At 34.1% G+C, this 21,318-nt stretch overlaps 1 protein-coding gene across 2 annotated transcripts in view; it reads left to right on the top strand.

The window, feature by feature from the left end:
* KLHL1 (kelch like family member 1) overlaps positions 1 to 21,318 on the top strand; it is a 236,761-nt gene that overhangs the window by 178,631 nt on the left and 36,812 nt on the right. For both annotated transcript variants that reach the window (XM_054215759.1, XM_054215750.1), the window contains one exon: positions 11,868 to 12,092. In XM_054215759.1, coding sequence (XP_054071734.1) covers positions 11,868 to 12,092 — 225 coding nt within the window. The remainder of the gene's footprint in view (positions 1 to 11,867; positions 12,093 to 21,318) is intronic.

Raw genomic sequence — 21,318 nt, 5'->3', positions numbered from 1 at the left:
CCCCTGGGTACCTTGGTAAATGAATCCGGAGAGGATACTATAACCAATATATACAAAATATAGCCTGGAACATTTCAGTTCTCTAAACTGAATAACAATCCCTCCATAAAAATTGTGTAATTTGAAGATACGTCTTTATGTCTTATTAATATTTCAAAGTGTTAAACTATAGTAGCACAGGACGAGGGAACAGAGTACAATAGCAGGCAGTTACGGAGCTTGACAAAGAAACACTTTATTGTCACTGTATCTGTTTCAAACAAGAAAATGAAAATCTGCAAGAAGTGCTAATAATAAAATTATAATGAGTTATGAATACTGAAATAAAATGTTACATTAGTTACTTCAGGGAACATACAGCAGTCGTACTGCATAAAAATGTTGTCTAATAATTTGCACTTCATGAGCATTTAATCTGATTCTTCACATTAACTAAAATGAGTCCAAATTCTAGAAAAACAAAAGCATTTGGACTACAGTTACTGAAATATATTATGTATGTGAACCAAGTTATGTCTGAAAGATGAAGACAGAAGATAGTTCTTGTCTCCTAAAACTTTTGTATTTAAAGTATCTATTATTTAAAGTTACTTTAAAATGTCAGTGTTGTTTTATCTAAATTTTCATAGAAAACAAACACAATAGAAAACTTGTCTGGGGTCCATTCCCTTGTCTTGAACTGCCGTAACCTGCTTTACCAAAACCTATATGGTCTTTCCTCTTTCACTCTAATATAGGAACTGACACTAGAACTAGAATATGGTTCACCTAAATTTTAGTATTTACCCTATTCATGTCTACACCTAAACTATACACTTAGTGCCCACTGTAGTCAATACAGATGGTATATTGGGTCTGGCTGCGATGGAGCTAATTTTCCCCATAGCAGCCCTCACAGTGCTGTGCTTTGTATTGGTGTCTAGAAAGGTGCTGATAACACACCAGTGGTTCAGCTACTGCTGAGCAGTGCTCGCACAGCATCAAGGCTGTCTCCCTCCAACATTCCCCCCCTCACCAGTAGGCTGGGGGTGGCAAGATCTTGGGAGGGGACATAGCCAGGACAGCTGACCCAAACTGACCAAAGGGTTATGACATCTGTACAGCCATAAAAGCTAACAGAAAGGAGGAGGAAAGGGGGGCATTCATTATTATGGCATTTTTTCTGAAGAAACTGCTACACATACTAAAGCCCTACTTCCTGGGAAGTGACTGGACATCGCCTGCTGATGGGAAGTAGAGAATAAATCTTTTGTTTTCCTTTGCTTCTGTGCACAGACTTGGCTTTTGCTTTTATTAAGCTGCCTTTATCTTGACTCTTGGGTTCTTTCCATCTTTTTTTATCCATTCTGCGCTGTCCTGCTGAGAAGGGGAGTGACAAGAGTGGTTTGGTCGTCGCCTGGCATCCAGCCAAGGTCAATCCACCACATATGGAGATAGTACGGTTGGTCTAGTCGAGCCTGTACAGAATCCATTGGCAGCACTGACTAGGACTACCCTGGGAGCTTATACAAACACCTCAAATTGCAGATACCTATATTTTTGTATTTGAAGCTGTATCCCTCTGATGATAGGATAGGATGAACTGAATCTGTCCTAGTCATCAAACACAACCAGGAAATTGAACAAAGGAAGAAACTGTATCTGTTCAGAGAATATTATAGCACTGTGGCTGTAGTGGAATATCACCACTCTATTCTTATAGTTTAAATTCATCTTCCGCCTATCTCTTTGTATCTTCATTCCTGCTCTGGAAAAATATTTTTCTGTTTCCACCATCATCTTCTTCCCACCATCTCACCTTCATGTTACTATCTGCTTTTATCCTTTTCCTTTCATTTTTTTTTTTCACAATTTATCTCTGTCTAGTTAAACCTAGTAAATAAACATATGGCCATACAATGAACCAATATTTGCTGCTATCACATTATTTATTTTTGTATGTCTTACTACTGTTTCTGCCTACGTCTGGTTTTCAGTCTGTAATATATATAGTTGATTTTTACATTGATTTTTCAAGTGCCTAGGACAATGGGATGTATTTGTGAGTAGTTATTCACATACTACCACAGTAAACATGATTAACAGTGTAGATTTTTCTGGCCCTGAAGTCTACAGACTGTTTAAATCCTACATCTATTTGGGTTTTTTAAACTTAAATCAAAAATAATAAATTCATGACTATTCACAGTACTAAGTGCACCACTGTGTTATTAACACAATAAAATAACATCAACATTACAGTAAATTAAACAATAAGCTCTTCATTGATCATTTTGGTTTCCTGCAGCTTCAATGCAGTTTAGAATCTCTTTTCTTTTAAATGTAGTGTTGAATTTATTTATATCTGTTTCTTCTCCTTTCTGCTCATTCTTTTCCTTTACTTCTGACAATTTTCTATGGCATAGAAAATCATAACTTCCTGAGCCTGTGGAACAGAGGCTTAATCTAACACTAATGAGGCCTCCAACAGATCTATCACTGTTATGCACACCCAAGTTATTTAGCTGTATTATGAAAAGTCTCCTATAAGATCATATGTGTGTGTGTATAAATATATTGATGCATGTTTCTGTGAAAAGCCTAGAAAGAAAAAGACAAATTATAAAGTTGGTTAGACAAATATACACTCTTTATGACCTGTATACATTAGACCATTTATGGTCTCTCAGTTTCAGTAATTTATCCAGTCTCCTGGTCTCTTTCTGATATCATACTAGTTTAATAAGGGACTTGCTTATTTCTCTTTTTTCCAGTCATGTAAGTATTTTGTCAGTTATTAGAGAACAAGTACGGTAGTTGATACGACAGCCAAGACAAGACATGACTTCTGCTAAAAAAAAAAAAAGCAATATATTTAAAGATGAACAAGAGTCTAAAATTACATCAACTTTCTACTGACAAGTAGAGAGATGGAACATTAATAAAAAATTGAAGTACATACAAAGGTTAAGTTTAATGTCACTCGTAATTTACTCTTAATTACTTACTGATTACTTTCTGTAAAGATAGACGTCCATCATAATCACTTTCACCCACATAATCCCGTAATACTTATAATACCACTGAATGCCTAAAGTCAGTGAGTGTCCCTTATTGAGAATACATATGGAAAAATGTCCCTCACAGTAAAATGATGTAACACGTGCCGTATTTAATATTTTTCTGAAGTTCTTACATTGCTTTTATTGACATAAGTACACTTGCAACATGTGGTTACTGCCCCACTACTCTTTAAAGTGAAAAACTGGCCTTTTATAAACACCTATCAGTTTATTATTATCCAAAGTTTTTTTTTTAGGAAAACAAGTTATACTTTCATCCATGATGTCAAAGACTATGACTTGGCATTTTATTATATGTTTATTAGATGTATTTATGACTAGTGTACGTTCTTAAGACTTTGTGCAGTGAGCTTTTGTTGCAGTGTTTTACTGCCATTTAACAGTCAGTTGGGTTGATGAGTCACTCATTTTCTGCCTATTCATCTTGCTTTGATAGCTCTAGTCACTCCAGTGTCTCAGTAATTAGACATCAATGCCCATTATCAATTTTGGAAGAAAAAAATCACAATCAGGGATTGCTCTTATGACATTCTCTTTTAGGAACTCTTATAGTCCCTGTAATTATATTATTTATTTATCTCTAAAATAGAGACTTAAAGATAGACAAATACTCTATTCTACTTTCCCTGTTTTATTTAGAGATGAATAATTGACACGTATGTTTAAAAATACATACATGTATCTATATAAAATGTATGCATTATATATAAATGCATATTTTATATATGCATTTATATAATTCTACAGAATTATAGAATATAGAATATTAACTTGAACTCACGCTTGCATTCAAGTTACAGTTCTCACCTGCCTGCATGTCTAGACCTGATAAGAAAATACAGTGGTGCTAGCCAGTGATGCTAACTGATGGACTGAAATGGCATACCTCTATTTTGATGTTGCATTTCACCTCACCATCACTTTCTTGCTTTCAGGCTCTACCCTGACAAATGTCCAGTGTCCAACTTCAGTGGAGTGCACACTACAATTCACAATGCAGCTCTCATTTCTTTGAAATCTTTTCCTGACAGTATGACAGGACTACTGCAGGATCTCGCTGGGCTCAAGAGCTCTGTCTTTACAGCAGCTGCTTGATGCTGTGGCCATGGTCCAATGGAGCTGGTATTAGAGACTTAGCTGGACAGTCTCATTTCTTTATTCCAGTCTATAACCGAGATCTGTTTCCTTTAGAAAGAAAGGTTTGTGGAAAAGGTTGTGGACAAGGAAGAATCCTGGTGCTTATCCAATTCTTGTCGAAGTAGGGGACTGGACCATGAAGAGAGGTGAGAGATATATCAATATGGATATGACCAAAGAAACAGTCTGGTTAATCAGCATCAGGAAGAAGATTTGCAGGACAGAGTTCCATCTCATGCAGAAAATGAATGCTGCAGTCTGGCAGTTGCCCAAAGTCAATGTTAACAAAAAGGCCAACTAGTACAAAAACAAGATGAAGATGAGAAATAATGTATTCTAAAGCCAGACATGGCCTTCTGCAGCAATGAAGCAAAACCCTTTGTAACAGGATTTTCAAGAGGTCTCTGAAGTACAAGCCAGTGTACTGGGAAAGCTCTGACTGTCATAGTGCACCACAGCAAACCCCACAGCTTTTCTCACTGAAGCAGCCTAATATGTAACCTACTTAGGAGGTGAATCTGGCAGTGAGCCTGGAACCTTTTTGCATCCTAAGGTATCCTCTGCAGCCAAGCATGCCTGTGTCAGGAATCAAAATGCAGACAATATGTTTTTCTGTATACTTTTAAAAGATGACAGTGATCACTGCATAAGTCTCCAACCATCTCCCCACAAATCCTGCCTTTTATTTCCCACCCTGCAGGGGACCGTGTGGTGCCAGGTCCAAACTGATGAGACTGACATGGAGAAGAAGATACAAAATGGAGTTCAGGATCAAAAAGACTGCAGAGTGCTGTGTATTGTGAAATCAAAAGATGCTTGTTGACATACCCTTTTGCTCCCACTACAGTTCTTCTAGGTTTTTGCTAGTCAAGCACTGCTTACTTGTCAAATTCCCAGTCCCTGTAATTTTTGATACCTCATCAGCCTCATCCTCTTCTGCAAGCTTTCTTTACAAAAGATAATCACAGTCCCCAAAGTAAAATAAGCTTTGAAGAGGTTTCTCCATTATAGGGACCTTAGTCCTCTGTATTCTAAAGTCAAGGAACAACCAACCACAAGAAAGGATATGCAAGCGAGTTTTGCAGAAATTTTGGCTAATCATCCTTGATCTGGAGGCAAGTTATCATCAATTGGCAGTTTTGTCATATAGGACAAGTACTAGACAAGGAACCAGGAAAACAGCAGGAAATGGAGACTTTTTTTCACCAAATTTTCTCACAACTCTGCAAATTTCTTAGTCCTCCTAAACCAGTCTTTTCATTACCCTTCAAACATATAGCCCCTTGGAGCGCAAATACTGGCAAATTTCTTACCAGTTAAGTTCTCAAAATAATCTAGACCAAGTTGAATCACCTGTAATGATGGAAACACTCCCATCAGTACAGCCCAGTCCACTTTTAGATGTGTAGGAAGCATTATTGTGTGAGATACGTCTCGTTCAAACTTGGCCCCTGCTCCATTTCTCCATGCCTGCTCCATTTCTCAGTAGGCTACTCAAAATAATAAGTGGGCTCGCTCTGTCTGGCGTTTGTGTCAGAATAGAGACAACGATGGGATATTGGCAGATTGTCTTTCATACAGCAAAGACCATTTAATTCCTCCCCTTCCTTCTCCTATTGCTTTTCTATTACTATGTCATTACTATAGGTCTAATATTCAGGTTTAAGAAAAGCAGAGTCACAACTCCTGACTTGGCGAAGCACATGAGGAGATTTAGGGCCCAGAGGATCAGAAAAGGGGTTTGATCCACTTAGGCTCCTGGCAATGGCAGAGCTATATGAAGTCATAAAACATCATCCGTTTCTCAAATATATGTTAAAAAGGAATTGTAAAATATTTACCAAAAAATTCCTTAACATTTATGAATTATTTAGCTCTAGTAGCCTTACCATAAGACAAGTGTTTGACGTCATTACAGAATCAGCAGAAAAGGCTGTGAGAGAAACTGAGAATGACATTTCTGCCCATCTGGATCAAGGCACTTAAAAATCAGGAAAACAGACATTTTTTCAAGACAGTCTTCACTCAGTGACAAGACCGTTCAGCAAAATTAGCTCAAAACTTGTCATCAAGATGAAGCAATGCCCTTGTTGGTAATGAAATTAATGACATGCTTATCAACAATGCTGCAGAAGATGATACAATCAATAGGTTTTGGGAAATCAACAACAAAGTAGAGAATATGCCTAAACAAAGATCTATAGCTATAAAAGATGAATTAAGCACTGTGTTTAATCTGTGCATTTTTTTTTGAAAGAGGATATGCATTATTAATTTCTCTGTATTAGCATCCTTAAATATTAATATGAAAAAAATAAAATATAAAGACTCCAATCTTTAACAGAAAGTCTTTAAAGTAAGATTTTCATAGACAGATCCTACCTGTTGTCCTGACAGTCCCGTTGTCATTCACTTAGCAGATGAGATCTATAGGTTCTGAGTGATACCTATAGACCTTTTACTTTTATTCTTTTTCAGAACAAGTAAATTAGTTCTCAGCATTTTTGGGATGTTAACATTTGGCAATGTAATAATTCTTTCTGAAGTATATGCAAACCATAAAATATATGATGGATGAAAAACCAATATTCCAATATGTTATTGCTTTCAGACGACCTGACACTTAAGTAGCTAAACTGATTTGTCTAGTAAAATCCTGTTGGACTTACTTAATCAGGATTTTGCCTTTTCTCTCCTAGGGGCAGAAAATCCTTTTACTTTCAAGATCTTATCAGTTGAACTAAAGAAAGGAATCTATTGCTTTGTCAGAAATAATGACCCAATTTCCTTCCTAGGAAAGGTAGAAGGTTGTTCTCTGTTTTAATCTAAGCTGTCCCAGTACTTCTCCATTTGTATGGGAGTGACGAACAGTTGAAACTTTACAAAAAGAAGTAGGTTTAAAATGCAAAAACCCTTAGTATAATTCTCATTGCCTCCATCTAGGGTAAATTTAAGGAATCACAGGCTGTAGAGCTGTAAGAGGAATCTAAATTAATGTATTCGGATCACCCATGTTGCAGGATTAAGTTTAGCATGATTGAACTATGTTTGTTCTCAATAAACTCCAATTAAAGATATCCTAAAATCTCTGTTGATTATAACTTTCAGTGGTTCCACCACCTCTTTGTTGAAAGATTTTCCCAGTTTAAATATTACTTCTGCAGAGCCATTGCAGTCAAAACAGTTTAGAACAGGACAGCACTAGGGCAAGACAGGCTTTTTTCTTTAACTACAGTTTTGTTTTTTTTTTTTTTCCCCGTGACAAATCAGAAACAAAGATCTGTGTGTCATTAAACCAAATGTAATCCCATGACTTGAATTAGGAATGGCTTAATGCTCATTAAAACTATTTTGTTTGTGTTCTTATAACCTATTAAATTTGAGAAAGCACGTAACAAACATTACTAATATCTGATGTGTAGGGTTAATTTTCCTCTCTTCAAGTCAAACAGAAGACTTCATGTAGTTCTGTTGAGAGTGAAAGTTGGCAAGGGATTGTTAAAGTTTTATTCCATGACTATGTATAGTTTTGATAAATAGTTGTTTATGTAAATAATAAATAACAACAAATTCAAATAAATATATACATAGTGAAAGATGTAGGGGATTGCAATGGTCTTTTATTTACACAATATTTCATTTCACAATCTTAAATAAAACTCTATCATATATGAGGCTTTCTCTTACTGAAAGTTTATCATGCTTAGCAAAATAAACTGATGGCCACAATCTCCATCCCAGATCAAGCAACCACAGGGTATTTCAGGTTGGAAGGGACCTCAGGAGCTCTCTTCTCAAAGCAGGTTCAGCTATGAGATCAGGCCATATCCATTTCGGTCCTGGAAACATTCAAGGATGAAGACCATCCAACCTCTGTGGACGAACTGTCCAATTTGCTTGACCATCTTCATGGTGAGGACAAGGCACCATTTTAAAATATTTTTTTAGTTTGTTTGTTTTCTTTTTTGTTTGTTTTCTTTTTTGTTTGTTTAGACAGGCCCATATCCAGCTGTACACTAAGACTGCTCCATCACAGGACTGATGTGTTAACAGAATAGGAGATGTTGCTGCATTTTGTGGTTGGGGCTATAAGCAGAGGTCACAGCTGCTTCACTATTTATTGCAGGAACAGAGAGAGACTGTAGATGTTTTCTACACAGATATTTTCTGGTTAGACTTTGTTGTGTGCAGCTGCAGCTGGTGGTTTGGTTGAGATGTTCTAGTAAGTTTTACTCATTTACAAGTTGCAAGCTGATCATCCATGCTGAGAGTGACTTACGTCAAGGAACAAGATTTTTAACTTGGCTCAGTGTGCTTTGAAAAAAGTCTAGAGAATGCAAGATTGGTATGAAATGATGCAACTGGCTTGAATGCAGTGATGACATGTACTAAAAAAGCCTATAGTGATTAATGATTTCTGAAGAGAAATTCTAGGCCTAGAGCTCTTCCTGTAGGAAGACTGTCATCAAATAGATGTAAAAGACATCACTTCCACATTCTTCTTCATGCGATCTTTGCATCCATGGAGAGTCTATGGGCATTCCAGTGCTGGGAACAGAACTGATGGGTTTATGAAGTAGGATTCAGACAAAAAAAGAGTAAAAGTATGCTTTTCTGCCTATTGACAAGGTATCTATGTAATATTTTAGCTGATTCAGTCATCTCTTCTTCATCAATGAGCTGATTTCATCCAAGGCCTATAGTAACTTGAGGGGTCTTCTGTTCTTGTCTGCATTGCAGTCTGGAATGTATTGCATTCATGTTCCCAGTACTAAAGACCATTTTATAGGACCGGTACCTATTCCACTTTGTATTATTGTTGTATTAGTGTTATTATTATTATTTATTATTATTATTATTGTTATTATTGTCATCGTCGTCATCATCATCGTCATCATCAAGGCACTTTCCTGGATAAACAGAATTCAGACACTCCAGGAACTGCTGGATTAGATGTTCAATATGTAATTTAATAAAACATTGTGGCAAACGCAGACGTAACAAATATTAGAAAATATATAGCTGAGGAAATTCAAAGACTATTTTTTCCTAAGATTTTCTGAAATCAGAATGACAAAGCTTTTAAACTGTACTGTTTACCATGGAAGTAGACAGCATTATAGAACTTGTGTGTTACAGTTCTAGCTTTTAATATGAATAGATTCTACATATAAAAAAATTCAAGCATTATAACGTAACTTTATTAATATGCATCATTATAATATGCCCTGAAGCACCACCAAACAACTGTATCAATTAATCTGTATTTTTGTTCTTTCTAACCTAAAGATTAATGCATTTACACAATTCTCGATTTTAAATTAGGGACAAAAGATAAATAAACATGTCTTTCAATCAAATGCAAAAATTTCTTCATATATCTTATGGCTTCATAAAACTAGCAGGGGATTTAATACATCTGATTCAATTGTATATTATTGCTGCTCTGCTACACTTAGATACAAATTGAATTTAAATTATATCTTTTTTAGTTCAATTAACAAAAGTATTGCTTTCATGATGTTTGTTTCTACTTGGTTCATTGCTTTTCTGTTCCAAAGAATGAATGAACACAAAAAGAATTATTTCCCATGGAATTCTAACCTTTTATTATAATCCAAATAGTTAGTTGGTAAAGCTTAATAATTATGTTGATTCTTTCTGTAGGGATATTTAAACTTTAGAAGCACTGTTATGTGTATATAAAAATAAAACATTGGTTACATTTCAAAAGAATTGTCAAGTGTCTGTCTTAACTCATTTAAATATTTGTGCTTTTGCTTTAAATTAACCTTTCTCACACTCATATTACAGCTAATGGGATGCATTACTCTCTCACTTTCCAGACTCTAGTTCAGTGAGTTATGCTTCCTTTATAGCTCTTTGTGGTGTGTTGGCCCTGGCTGGACACCAGGTGCCAACCAAAGCTACTCTATCCCTCCCCTCCTCAGCTAGACAGGGGAGAGAAAATGTAAAGAAAGGCTTGTGGGTCGAGATAAGGACAGGGAGACATCACTCAGCAATTACCGTCACAGACAAAACAGATTCGACTCAGGAAAATTAATTTAATTTATTAAAAATAAAATCAAAGTATAATAATGAGATATGAAAATCAAATCTTCAAACATCTTCCCCCCACCCCTCCCTTTTTCCCAGGTTCAATTTCACTCACAAATTCTCTACCTCCTCCTCATCTGTGGTGCGGGTGTATGGGGAATGGGGGTTGCTATCAGTTCATCACACGTTGTCTCTGCTGCTCCTTCCTCCTCAGAGGGAGGACTCACACTCTTCCCCTGCTTCAGTGTGGGGGCCCTCCTATGGGAGACTTCAGGAACAGACTGCTCCAGAGTGGGTCCCCCATGGGGTCACAAGTCCTACCAGCAAACCTGCTCCAGTGTGGGCTCCTCTCCCCACGGGTCCACAGGTCCTGCCAGAAACCTGCTCCACTGCAGGCTTCCCATGGGATCACAGCCTCCTTCGGGTGTATCCCCACGGTCCATTGTGGGGTCTTCCACAGGCTGCAGGTTGCTATCCTCTTCACTGTTAACCTCCAAGGGCTGCAGGGGGACAGCCTGCCTCACCATGGTCTTCATCACAGCTGCAGGGAAATCTCTGCTCTGGTACCTGGAGCACCTCCTGCCCCTCCTTCTTCACTGACCGTGGTGTCTACAGAGTTGTTTCTCTCACATATTCTTACTCCTTTCTCTCAGTTGCTGTTTTCCCAGCAGTTTTTTTTCCTCTTCTTAAATATGTTATCACAGAGGTACTACCACCGTTGATGATTGGCTCAGCCTTGCCCAGCAGCTCTATTGGACATAGGGAAAGCTTCTAGCAACTTCTCACAGAAGCCATCCCTGTAGCCACCCTGCTACCAAACCCTTGTCATGCAAACACTCTGTTTTTGTTAATAAACTCTTCATTTTGTATTTTATCTTTAATTAATTAAGTTAATTCTAACAGCAGAAGCTTCTTAATGAATTTTTCATCATTAACTGGTAAGTTATTTTATACATAATGCTCTTCATAGCTTTTGGGTTCATCTCTGAAAATAAATCAAATTACTAAGTTCAGAAAGAAATGGTTTTGACTGTATATGGAAACATGCTTTAAATATTTTGTTTGAGATTTTAAGTACAGCATTCTGTACTTCCATCAGAAATATGTCTGAAAAAAACTACACATGGGTACCTAAAATAAGAAAGAAAATATGAACCCAAATTAAAATACAAGTTCTAATCTTTGATGAAAATATGATGTAATTTCACAGGCTTTTTTTACACTTTATGGAAGACTGGAATCAAGTGTAACAAGATAAGTTATCTTAGATAGTTATGCCACTGAACTGTAAAAAATGATCATAAAGTTAGAGCATACTGTGATTCAGACTTGCAGTACTTTTTAGTAGGAGCCATTTAAGTTTGGGGTTTTTTTCACTTTTATTAGCTGGGGGGGAAAGGTAATATATGTACATGTATATGTACACACACATATTCCAGAGACTACTTTATCTAAAGAAACAGAAAGGGTTTGTCAAGATGTTGGAAGTAATCAGAAAATAATATTAAAGTTTTGACACTTTCAGGAAAAAAAAAAAAAAGAAAAAAAAGGGAGCCAATGCCAATTTTGTATACATTTTTTATACATTATCCTATTATTATGTCTCATCAGGTGCTACAACTATTGAAAAGTATGATCTCAGAACAAATATATGGATCCAGGCTGGAGTGATGAATGGCAGGAGACTTCAGTTTGGTGTTGCTGTCATCGATGACAAGCTGTTTGTCATTGGAGGCCGGGATGGCTTAAAGACATTAAACACTGTTGAATGTTACAATCCAAAGACCAAAGCTTGGACTGTGTTACCCCCAATGTCAACACATAGGCATGGCTTAGGTAAGTAAAAAAAAATGTTTTAAAAAGACACCACATTTTTCAGATATGTAATTTTTAATGGAAAACTCAGTATTTTCAAGCTATCATAGCACTTTAAACAGTAGCAATAACTGACTGCATTGTTCTTGTTAGATCACTAAGAATATATAGAAGGTTTTTATTACTTACCAAAGTAATACTGTGAAAAAGAAAAAAAAAAACCACAAACAACACCATACAGAAAAGGCAGAGGAACAGGGAAAGAAACCCTGAAACTTACACAAGTTAGAGACAAAATTCGGGTTTGTATGCACTGATTTTGAAAAATGACATCTTTATTTATCAAGCAATCAGGTATTATTTATTTTTAGTCAAGTCATTATGTGTTTTCATTTATCCAGTATGATAGGAAATAAAGGGTATAAACACAGTGTCAGTGATAGGCTGATGGACTTTACAAAGTATTTTTAGCAATAGTTTAATCATGACTGAGGGTGTATTTTCCCATAGGCTGTTTTCAGATAAGTTGTTTTTTGTTTTGTTTTGTTAATAGTATTATCCATATCACTGTAAGCATTAATCAAGTCACATTGTATCCCTGTTCTCTGCTCAAAGAAATATACATTTCATGGTTTTTTTAAATTATTTTCTAAATTAAGCAAAAGATAGTTATGTTGTTTCCTTGGGGGAAAAAAAAAAAAAAAAAGAAAAAAGTAGCCTTTCTATTATGTATCTAGAGTAGAAAAAAAGCTCCAATTTATTCAATTACATAAATAATTTTGTGATGTTTCAAAAAATACCCTTTTTTATTCTTAACTGTAGAGTGACAAGATTTTCTTACTTAAAGAAAGGAATGTAGAATCTATGGGACATACTCATCAGACTATAACTTGTATAAGGTATAGAAAACTGAACTGTTCATTATCTGTTCTGCTCAAGTCACCTGGTGTGATAGAATCATTACAACGTCATGAAAAATAGAAATGGAAAAGACATGCTAGGCTATCGTGTCCATTCCCCTGAGTTACAACCAGTAACAACCTAGCGTACAGTATCAATGTCTCACAGAATGAAGTTGGTTTTTTTCCCCCCTGCCATTTTACACATATCATAATTTGCATTTGTACAGTGTCTGGCAGAATGCATTTTTGCTATTAAACATGTCTTACAATAATAAATAGTGATGGGAAACTGTCAAATGGCATCATGACACTAAATAGCTCTGTGATTTGGAATTGTTGCCTAATTTTAAATTTAATTATAATACTGCAGAAATACGTGTAATTTTTTTTTTTTAACCAGTGTTCCAGAATTTTACAGAATCTGTTATTAGTTTCAATACTGTTCCCAAAGGTGGTAAAAATGCAACAACTTCAGCTATAACACAGCATAGTATTAATAAAACATATTAGGGAATGCTTGATAGAGAAAAAACTTTTCCCAGTGACAAGAGAAATGGAGCCATGATTGAAAACCCTTTGTGATTAGTTCAAAAATATATATCATTTTGGACTCATAATTCTACAGATGCTTTTGGTCAATAGATTTAAAAAATACCTTTATAGTTTAAATGAAGCTGTTCAGGAATGTTGAGGCTGTGACTGGAGAAAAACTGGTGTATTTTCTACAGGAGAAAAAAGGGAACACATGAGGCGTTTGACCACTTGAGGTTTTTTCGGGTTGTGTGGACTCACTTTTGAATTTTTATATTGAGGAAATTGGTTTTTTTTGTAAACAACATGTAAAATGAGGTAAGAAGTATAAACTGGGATTTTATTGGTGATGGTGAAAATGATTAAATGAAGTTGTTTGGGAAGCAGTAGAGATGTGCTCTTTTTCTTTATTTGGAATTTTGTAAGAGTCGTGATATATTATTTTCTGAGAAGCTCATTAGCTCAGTAGAATTAAATTGCTTTTTTTTTGTTTGAATATTTTTCCCATTAAAATATTTTAATATTATTTTAGTATTATTTTAGTTATTATCGTTTAGTAATTATACTAAGTTATTGTTTCAGTAAATGCCCTTTGTAATGAGAAATTAATCTGCAGTAAGAAATCTTTTATTTGTTTTCTAAAATATATGTTATTTTATATCCATGTAGTGATAACGCTAGAGTTGTTTGAATTGCGTTTTGTACACAAGATTAGAAATAGGCACCCATCCTTTAGACCGATGTCTTTTTTTTGACATCAGCAAAACAAAATCAGATGTACCTCATTTGTAACTAAAGTCACAAGCAGGTAGTACAATTCAGTTTATTCTTTCTTCGTATAATCTTCAGTAGAAGTATGCGTGTAGAAGTTGATATATGTAGAAATGAGAAATGAGAAAATGAAAACTGACCGGTCTTGTAGTGAAGTGTAGGAAGTCATATGTTAGGCAGTTTCAGTGCTGTCAATGGAAAATGAGTGGAAGCTATGGTAGTGGTAGTGTCTGGAATTAGTGGTGCTAAAGCACAAAAAATAAAGGGTAGACTATGGGATCCAAAACTATTCTTTCAGCCAACGGTGATTCTAATATCCCTGTCAAGTAGGCCATAAAACAGTATGGAATATGAAAGAGTAGTAAGAAGCCAGAAAGGCAGTGGAAAGCACCAATGAAATGTGGGGAAGGTGAAACCAGAGAAAAAGAAAGACCAAATCAAGAACCACAGAGAGAAGGCAGAAAGAGACTGAAAGAACAAAGAAGAAAAAAAATGTAAACCAGGTTGTGGATTATAAATTCAGCAAATAAATGGAAAAAGTGGGTACAGAATTGCTTCATAAAAGGACATGATAGGCTACATAGAGGAGGAGGAGGAAGAGAGAAAATAGATAATGAATGACAGACTAAATTTAAACTTTAAATATAAAATCCAGCAGAACCATTGTTTAAAAAAAATAAAATAAAGGAAGGAACCAAACAAAAAAGTGATACTCAGCTTGTCTTTCCAAAGTGAGAAAATGAGGTTTCCATTATAGTTAAGGGAGAAGGGCACTCTTTTCAGGTTGGTGTCCTAAATTGCCTTGCCCTTTCGATGAACTATGTGAAGAGTGTCTAAGCTCTTATTCTAGGTGAGATTTACACTGTTTGCTAAACCTAGACTTGGGCTTTGGATTTTGTCTTTGTAAATATACTGATATCATTGTCCATAGTCAAACATGTATTTGGTATTTGCAAGATTATCAGTTTGCTAAGAAGGATAACAGGCATGGTATTATCTAACAAATTCCTGTTCAGCTTGGAGTTGAGGGAGGTTACATATTTTTCCTCTTCCTCTCTCCGAAGAGAGAATTTTGCCGGCTGGAATTGTCTGAGTGAAAACACTATAAATGCTATAAAAATATTTGTTGCTTATGGGAAAGCCTCAGATTTATTTATATAGCATATAGGCCTAAGGTAGATAGAATTCACTCTACCCAGAGTGAATGGTCCCAGCGTTATGGCTCTGAACCATTGTTCTGAACCAGCTAAATATGTAATGTAAATGTATTCTTAAGGACCTAAGAGTGGATACCGGCCTATAATATGATCATCATGAAGTTGGTATGTGCAGAAATTAATATCTAATAGAATATGTTCAAGAATCAGAAGTAGAAAGAAAATACAGGATGTAGGGAGTTGTAGGATAAAATATCCCAGAACATCTTTGATACTGATGTCAAAAATGTCAAATGTGTTTGCACAAACTTCTGTTTCTATATTTCACTGAGAGAGGATGCCATCCAGGTTCTTAGACCCAGCTTGATTTCCCACTTCCATGTTTACTGCTCTAGAATCCAACACATGAGGCAGAGGGAAGAAAAAGAAAATATTAGCTGGGAAAAAATAGTGACAACTCAGTAACTTTGAAGTAGTAATAAGAACTGTTAATGGAGGAAAGGATTGTGGAGAAACTGAAGTATCAGTCAAAAAGCTGGTAAATTACATAATAAAGGGAACAGTTAAAATCAGAGCTAACAAATCCAAAATAAGATAGGACTATCTATTGACTTTGGCCCAAATCAAAGACATGATTTCCCTCTTTTTGATCCATAAAAAATAATGGTACATAAATGCATATATATGCATATCAATTCAAATATATATGATACATGTATATATATGTATACGTGTATATATATGTCCGTATGTATCATCTATATCATAATTTTCCTGTGTGTATGTATATATATACACACACATATCTGCTTAGTCTAATCTTATTGCAGTTTTGTTTTTTTTTTTTTTTCCTGTGGACATTGTGATTAGTAACACTATCAGTGCTTTGGTCCATAATATAGAACTAGTTGCATTTTTCAGCTTGTAAATTATAAACTACCTTCAACTTCACCAGAAAGTAAGTTACACCAATTTACCTAAACTAGAAGCATTTATTTATTTCCAGATTTGTGTGCCTTGTAGAAAAGCTGTGTGTCCTTTCCTTGCATTGTCAGCAGTTATAATATATGCAAAGTCCAAGCATGAAGAAGTTTAACTGATAGCTGAATTCCAAATGCAGCTGTGTACTTAAGTCATCACATTCCTGAAACTGATAACAATAGGGAAGTTTGAATGTTTATTGAATACTTCATATCTCTTAGTAATTTTACTTTGCATAGAGGACCCATTTTTTGAAGTAATACAAAAGCTTAAAGTCAATGCTTCTATTCATCTAAATATTTTCCTCTGCACTTTAAGTACAAGATACTGAATAAAGTAATATTTCCTAAATTATGAGGTGCAATTAACTTTTATGGATGTAAATTTGCATTAAATGCTACTGACAAAAATGACAATCGAAAACGCTGACATGAATCAAAGTGGAAATTTGCAATACAGGCATGGACCTATAGATTTACAGAACTATTGTGATTCTTTAAAAGGACTATAAATATTAAAATTTACAGATAATATAAATGCAGTTAAATGTCTTATGAGTTTTAAGAATAATGAATGTTACATAAAATTTAATAAAGTTAATTGCTTAACCAGCAAGATATTTTTGGTTGGTTTTTTTTGAGGGGGGAAAGGAAGCTTATTTTCCTTTGTCTCAATAACCATGAATTATCTAATAATGATAATTAAATTCTGCCTATTCAAAGACCAATTTTTAAGATTTCTTGAACTTTAAAGAAAATAATTTTCTGTTTGTTCTGAAAAAGTTCTAGAAATGCTAGGCCTAATTATCATAATTTCACTCAGATTATTATTTCTAGCAATTTCCTATATTCCATAGAAATTCATGTGCAGACTTGGAAATGGCAGAGTTGAGTCATGAAATCACCGTTAATGAAATAAGAGTGAAAAATCTTCAGATCTTTTGATTATTTATGCCATTTAAAGTTCTTAAGATGGAAACCTACTGTTAATAGAAAAAAATCAATTACTTGGTAGTAGATCATTTTACTGAATCTTTCATATTCATTAAGACAGCGTTTATTATATACTAATTTGAGTCCTTATTAACCATTAAGAATATTCTCACTTTTTCTGTCTTTATTTTAATCACTGTCCATAACTGTCAGATATAAAGTGTGTTAAATCAACATGTCATGGGAACATAGTGTAATATTTTCTTTATCAGAAAATGCTTAAAGAACTCATTCACCAGGATAAATGCATAATCCTTATTGCCGATTTGTCATGACCGTTACTTACTGATGGGTCAACAAAATAAGATTCTGACTATTAATAAAGAAAATCAGGACTGAAGTGCAAATTAATGTAAATTTAACTTTATGTTTTCGTTGATGCAAAATGTCACAAAAGTTTATCTCCTGCATAATTAATTCATCTTGGCTTTGATTTTGTTCTTACTAAATGGCAAATCTCAGAAGGAAAATACACGTATAAATATGAAGACATTAATCAATCTAATCCTATAACTTTTTTAAAAAATTAAATGATAATGTAAAAAATACTTTAACTACTTTTAAAAGTGTTTCATTTTTGTCTGTTTCAATGATTTAAAATTAATAAAAAGCTTTCAAAATAATATTTAGATTTTCAAAAAACTAAATTAAAAAAATTACTCTTTAACAAATATTTTTAACTTCTGTGATGGCTTAAGGCTTATTTACAAACTCTGTCTACAATTTTAGAGAACTAGGAACTCAGGGTAGGATTCATCCTTTGAAGTAGGAATATGTAAAATGGAACAGAACAACTGAGGTGGCATATTCATGTTTCCATTAAAAAAAAAGCAAAAAATAAAAAGTGTGTTTTGGATTAAACAATTTGTGCCTGCCTTGGAAGCAGTTTCTGCTTCTCAAGGGACAATGAAGATTATTGAGAATAAAAAAAGCCTACATCGGTTTTGTCCATATTGGAAGTTGATTGTAAATCTATTGTCATGGTTTTTACTACTGGAAAAAAACCCAAAACATTAAAAGCTAACTATATTTTTTATGTTCTATTTTATTTATATCACTGAATTAATATATAAAAGGAAGGTACTTCTTGTGCAATTAACAAAAAACATCTTGATCTGCTGGACAGTTCGTTCTTATAGTCATTTCAGTAATAGTCTGTCATGTTTGCCATGTAAGGGTAATTATGCTGCTACTGTCCAACTGAAAGATCATTTTGCAATTTACAACATGTTCATGAACTCCTCATTAGGTTAGAGTGAATATGTTGCTGTTTGTTCACTGCTTTTTGAGTGAATATTAGATAATATTATTGCTAGCAATCACAGTTCACTCATTTCATAAAATGACAAGAATGCAACAAATAATAAAAAGGAGTGAATTGTTAAGGAAGTTTAATCTAGAACTGAGATGTTTTCCATGATTTAAAATAATCCTTTAACTTTTAATGTATTTATTTTTTTAAAAATCTCAATGTCACTTCTGAAAATAAAAAAAAATTCCCCTCCAAAATGGGAAATTATCTAGCCGTTATATACATCCTCAATCTTAAAAAACAACATGGGTGATATTATTTTAACTAAATGTATGTATCTGCATCTGAGTAAATTCCCTTTATGGTAAAAGAGGCAAAATAAGTGACTCAGAGATGGATATCATTTTAACCTAATATATGCTAGGGTAAGAGGTCAAAAATTAAAGGACAAGCATAAACAAGGACCCATATATCATATTAAAACTAATAGCTTTAATCAGTTATACAGAAAACAAATGTTGGCCCATGCAAAAGAGGAGAGTTCTTTAAAAAAAAATTCTCCTTTATAGGCATATTTTTATGTTGTTTTATGTGCTATACTATAAGAAAATTTGCAAAATTACAATTAAGTAGAAATAAAAATATGTTTCAGTGTAGGTAGATTAAGTAGATTCTATTTTGGATTTGTTAATTTCACAACTGAATTAACGTAGAATTCTCTATGGAAAAAAATAATAAAAAAGCTAATTGTAACTCTGGTAAAGCCAAGATAATTTAGCTTCCACTAATGAGTTGCACTAGAACTTCTAAAAAGAAATCCAGTGATGAGGTACTGAGTATTTATACATGTGTATATGTATGATTTGAGAGATGTCGAAAATACGTATTCTTGAAAAAACTGTTTAAGACACAAAACTGAATCCAAAACCACAGTAAATTTGTAGGAAAACTTATATGTAAATAAAACAATGTATTGAAGTATGTAGTATCTAAAGGTTAGAGGTAACGTAGTAGATAGTACTAAAGGAAACACCAGTTCAGTACTTCCTGGCAGAATTATTCATTCATAAATTTGGAATAAATAGATAGATAGATAAAATCAATTTATTCTTCATAATAAGAATAAAATATTGTCAAATAAAATGTTGTCATGAAGCAAATTTTTTTAATTCCTTTGTTTTCACTTGATGAAATAAAGAAAAAATTCCTATTTTAAGCAATAAATGTATAAAATTTCAGCAGATTTTAAAAATATATATTCAGTGTGAATACCAGACAAGGTTTCAGATACAAGAGACCTTAACAGATCCATAATAGGAAAACAATATCTGATCACACTGAAACAAGTGAAGGAGAAACCAAAGGTATCAAATAGGTTGATATCACAAATTTATGGTTAACAGGTCATTACAATAAAAATCATGCAAATTAAAGATGCATTTTACGAGGTAAATATGGAGAGTGATCACCTTGCTTCATTTTATGCCAAATAAACTTTGTTTGGAAACAAACCTTTAAAGAATGGGTGTTACTAACACATTTTTAAACACTTTGACTAGGAGAACACAGGCTAGAGGATTCATGAGCAGAGTAGATCAGATACACTGCAATGTAGCAAACCCCATTATTGTATAGGTGTCTGAATTTTCCCTTTTTCATAAAACATTGTGAAACATAGATTACTGCTTGTTCAACACTGAAAATCTAATGATGAATGGTACCACTCCTTAGATCTAGAATGAAGGATAAACTTTCGAGTCACTGAGAGTTTAACTTTCATCTTCTATTTTAAAAATCTTTGCTGTGGCAGTTAGCCAATGATGTTATTTTAGATAGTGCTCAAGCCCCAATAAATACATGTTTGTCTATGGAATTGCAATCTATCAAAACAGCATTCAAGGCAAAACAGAAACTATTAAAGTAGAATAGGAATATAAATAAAATCTTGATACAGCCTTAACTGTTACATCCATGGTAACTGTAAAATAAACTAGAAACGTAGAGAATAAAGAGGATCCTTTTTCTTCTTTCTTTGCTAGATTGCAGGATAGCACCTTCTTTTTATTTACCACCATTTCTGGGCTACAGAGGAGGTAAAAATGGAAAATTCATGTCTTAATTAAGAGACAAATAAAAATAAGTAGGGAAGTGTTTTGTTGTGGGGTGTTTTGGTTGTGGGTTTTTTGGGTTTTTTTAGTTATAGCAAAATAATTCCAAATTTTATGTATATTGTGTGTATGTAGAGGAAACCACTATGAGGCGAGAACAAAGTACAAAGGAGAATAAACAGATGCATGAGAATCTGAGATTCTATTATGGATATGAGAGCAGATACGAACTTCAGGGTCCTTATGGACAGGAGGCTGAGATGAAAGACTGGAAGAAAGAAATGTCAGTAAAATGATAATTAAGTTAGCATTGAAACCAACAAACTGACTGTATAGTAGCTTATACCCTGTTGGTATGATAAACATGTAATTATTTAATTCATTTTCCCAAAAGTGCATAAGCACACCAACTATTTATAAAGAAAAGATTTCTTGAAACACATAGTCATATTTATTGCAGAATGTTTGCTACAGTGTGAAAAGCTACAACACGGGGTAAAGGAGATTTTTCCAGATATTAGTTTGTTAGAACATAATGATATCTGTGATTTGC

Source organism: Rissa tridactyla, chromosome 1, assembly GCF_028500815.1.
Source record: "Rissa tridactyla isolate bRisTri1 chromosome 1, bRisTri1.patW.cur.20221130, whole genome shotgun sequence".
Classification (NCBI taxonomy): Eukaryota; Metazoa; Chordata; class Aves; order Charadriiformes; family Laridae; genus Rissa; species Rissa tridactyla.
Note: the sequence above shows the minus strand (reverse complement) of the source record. Positions and strands in the feature narration are given on the sequence as shown.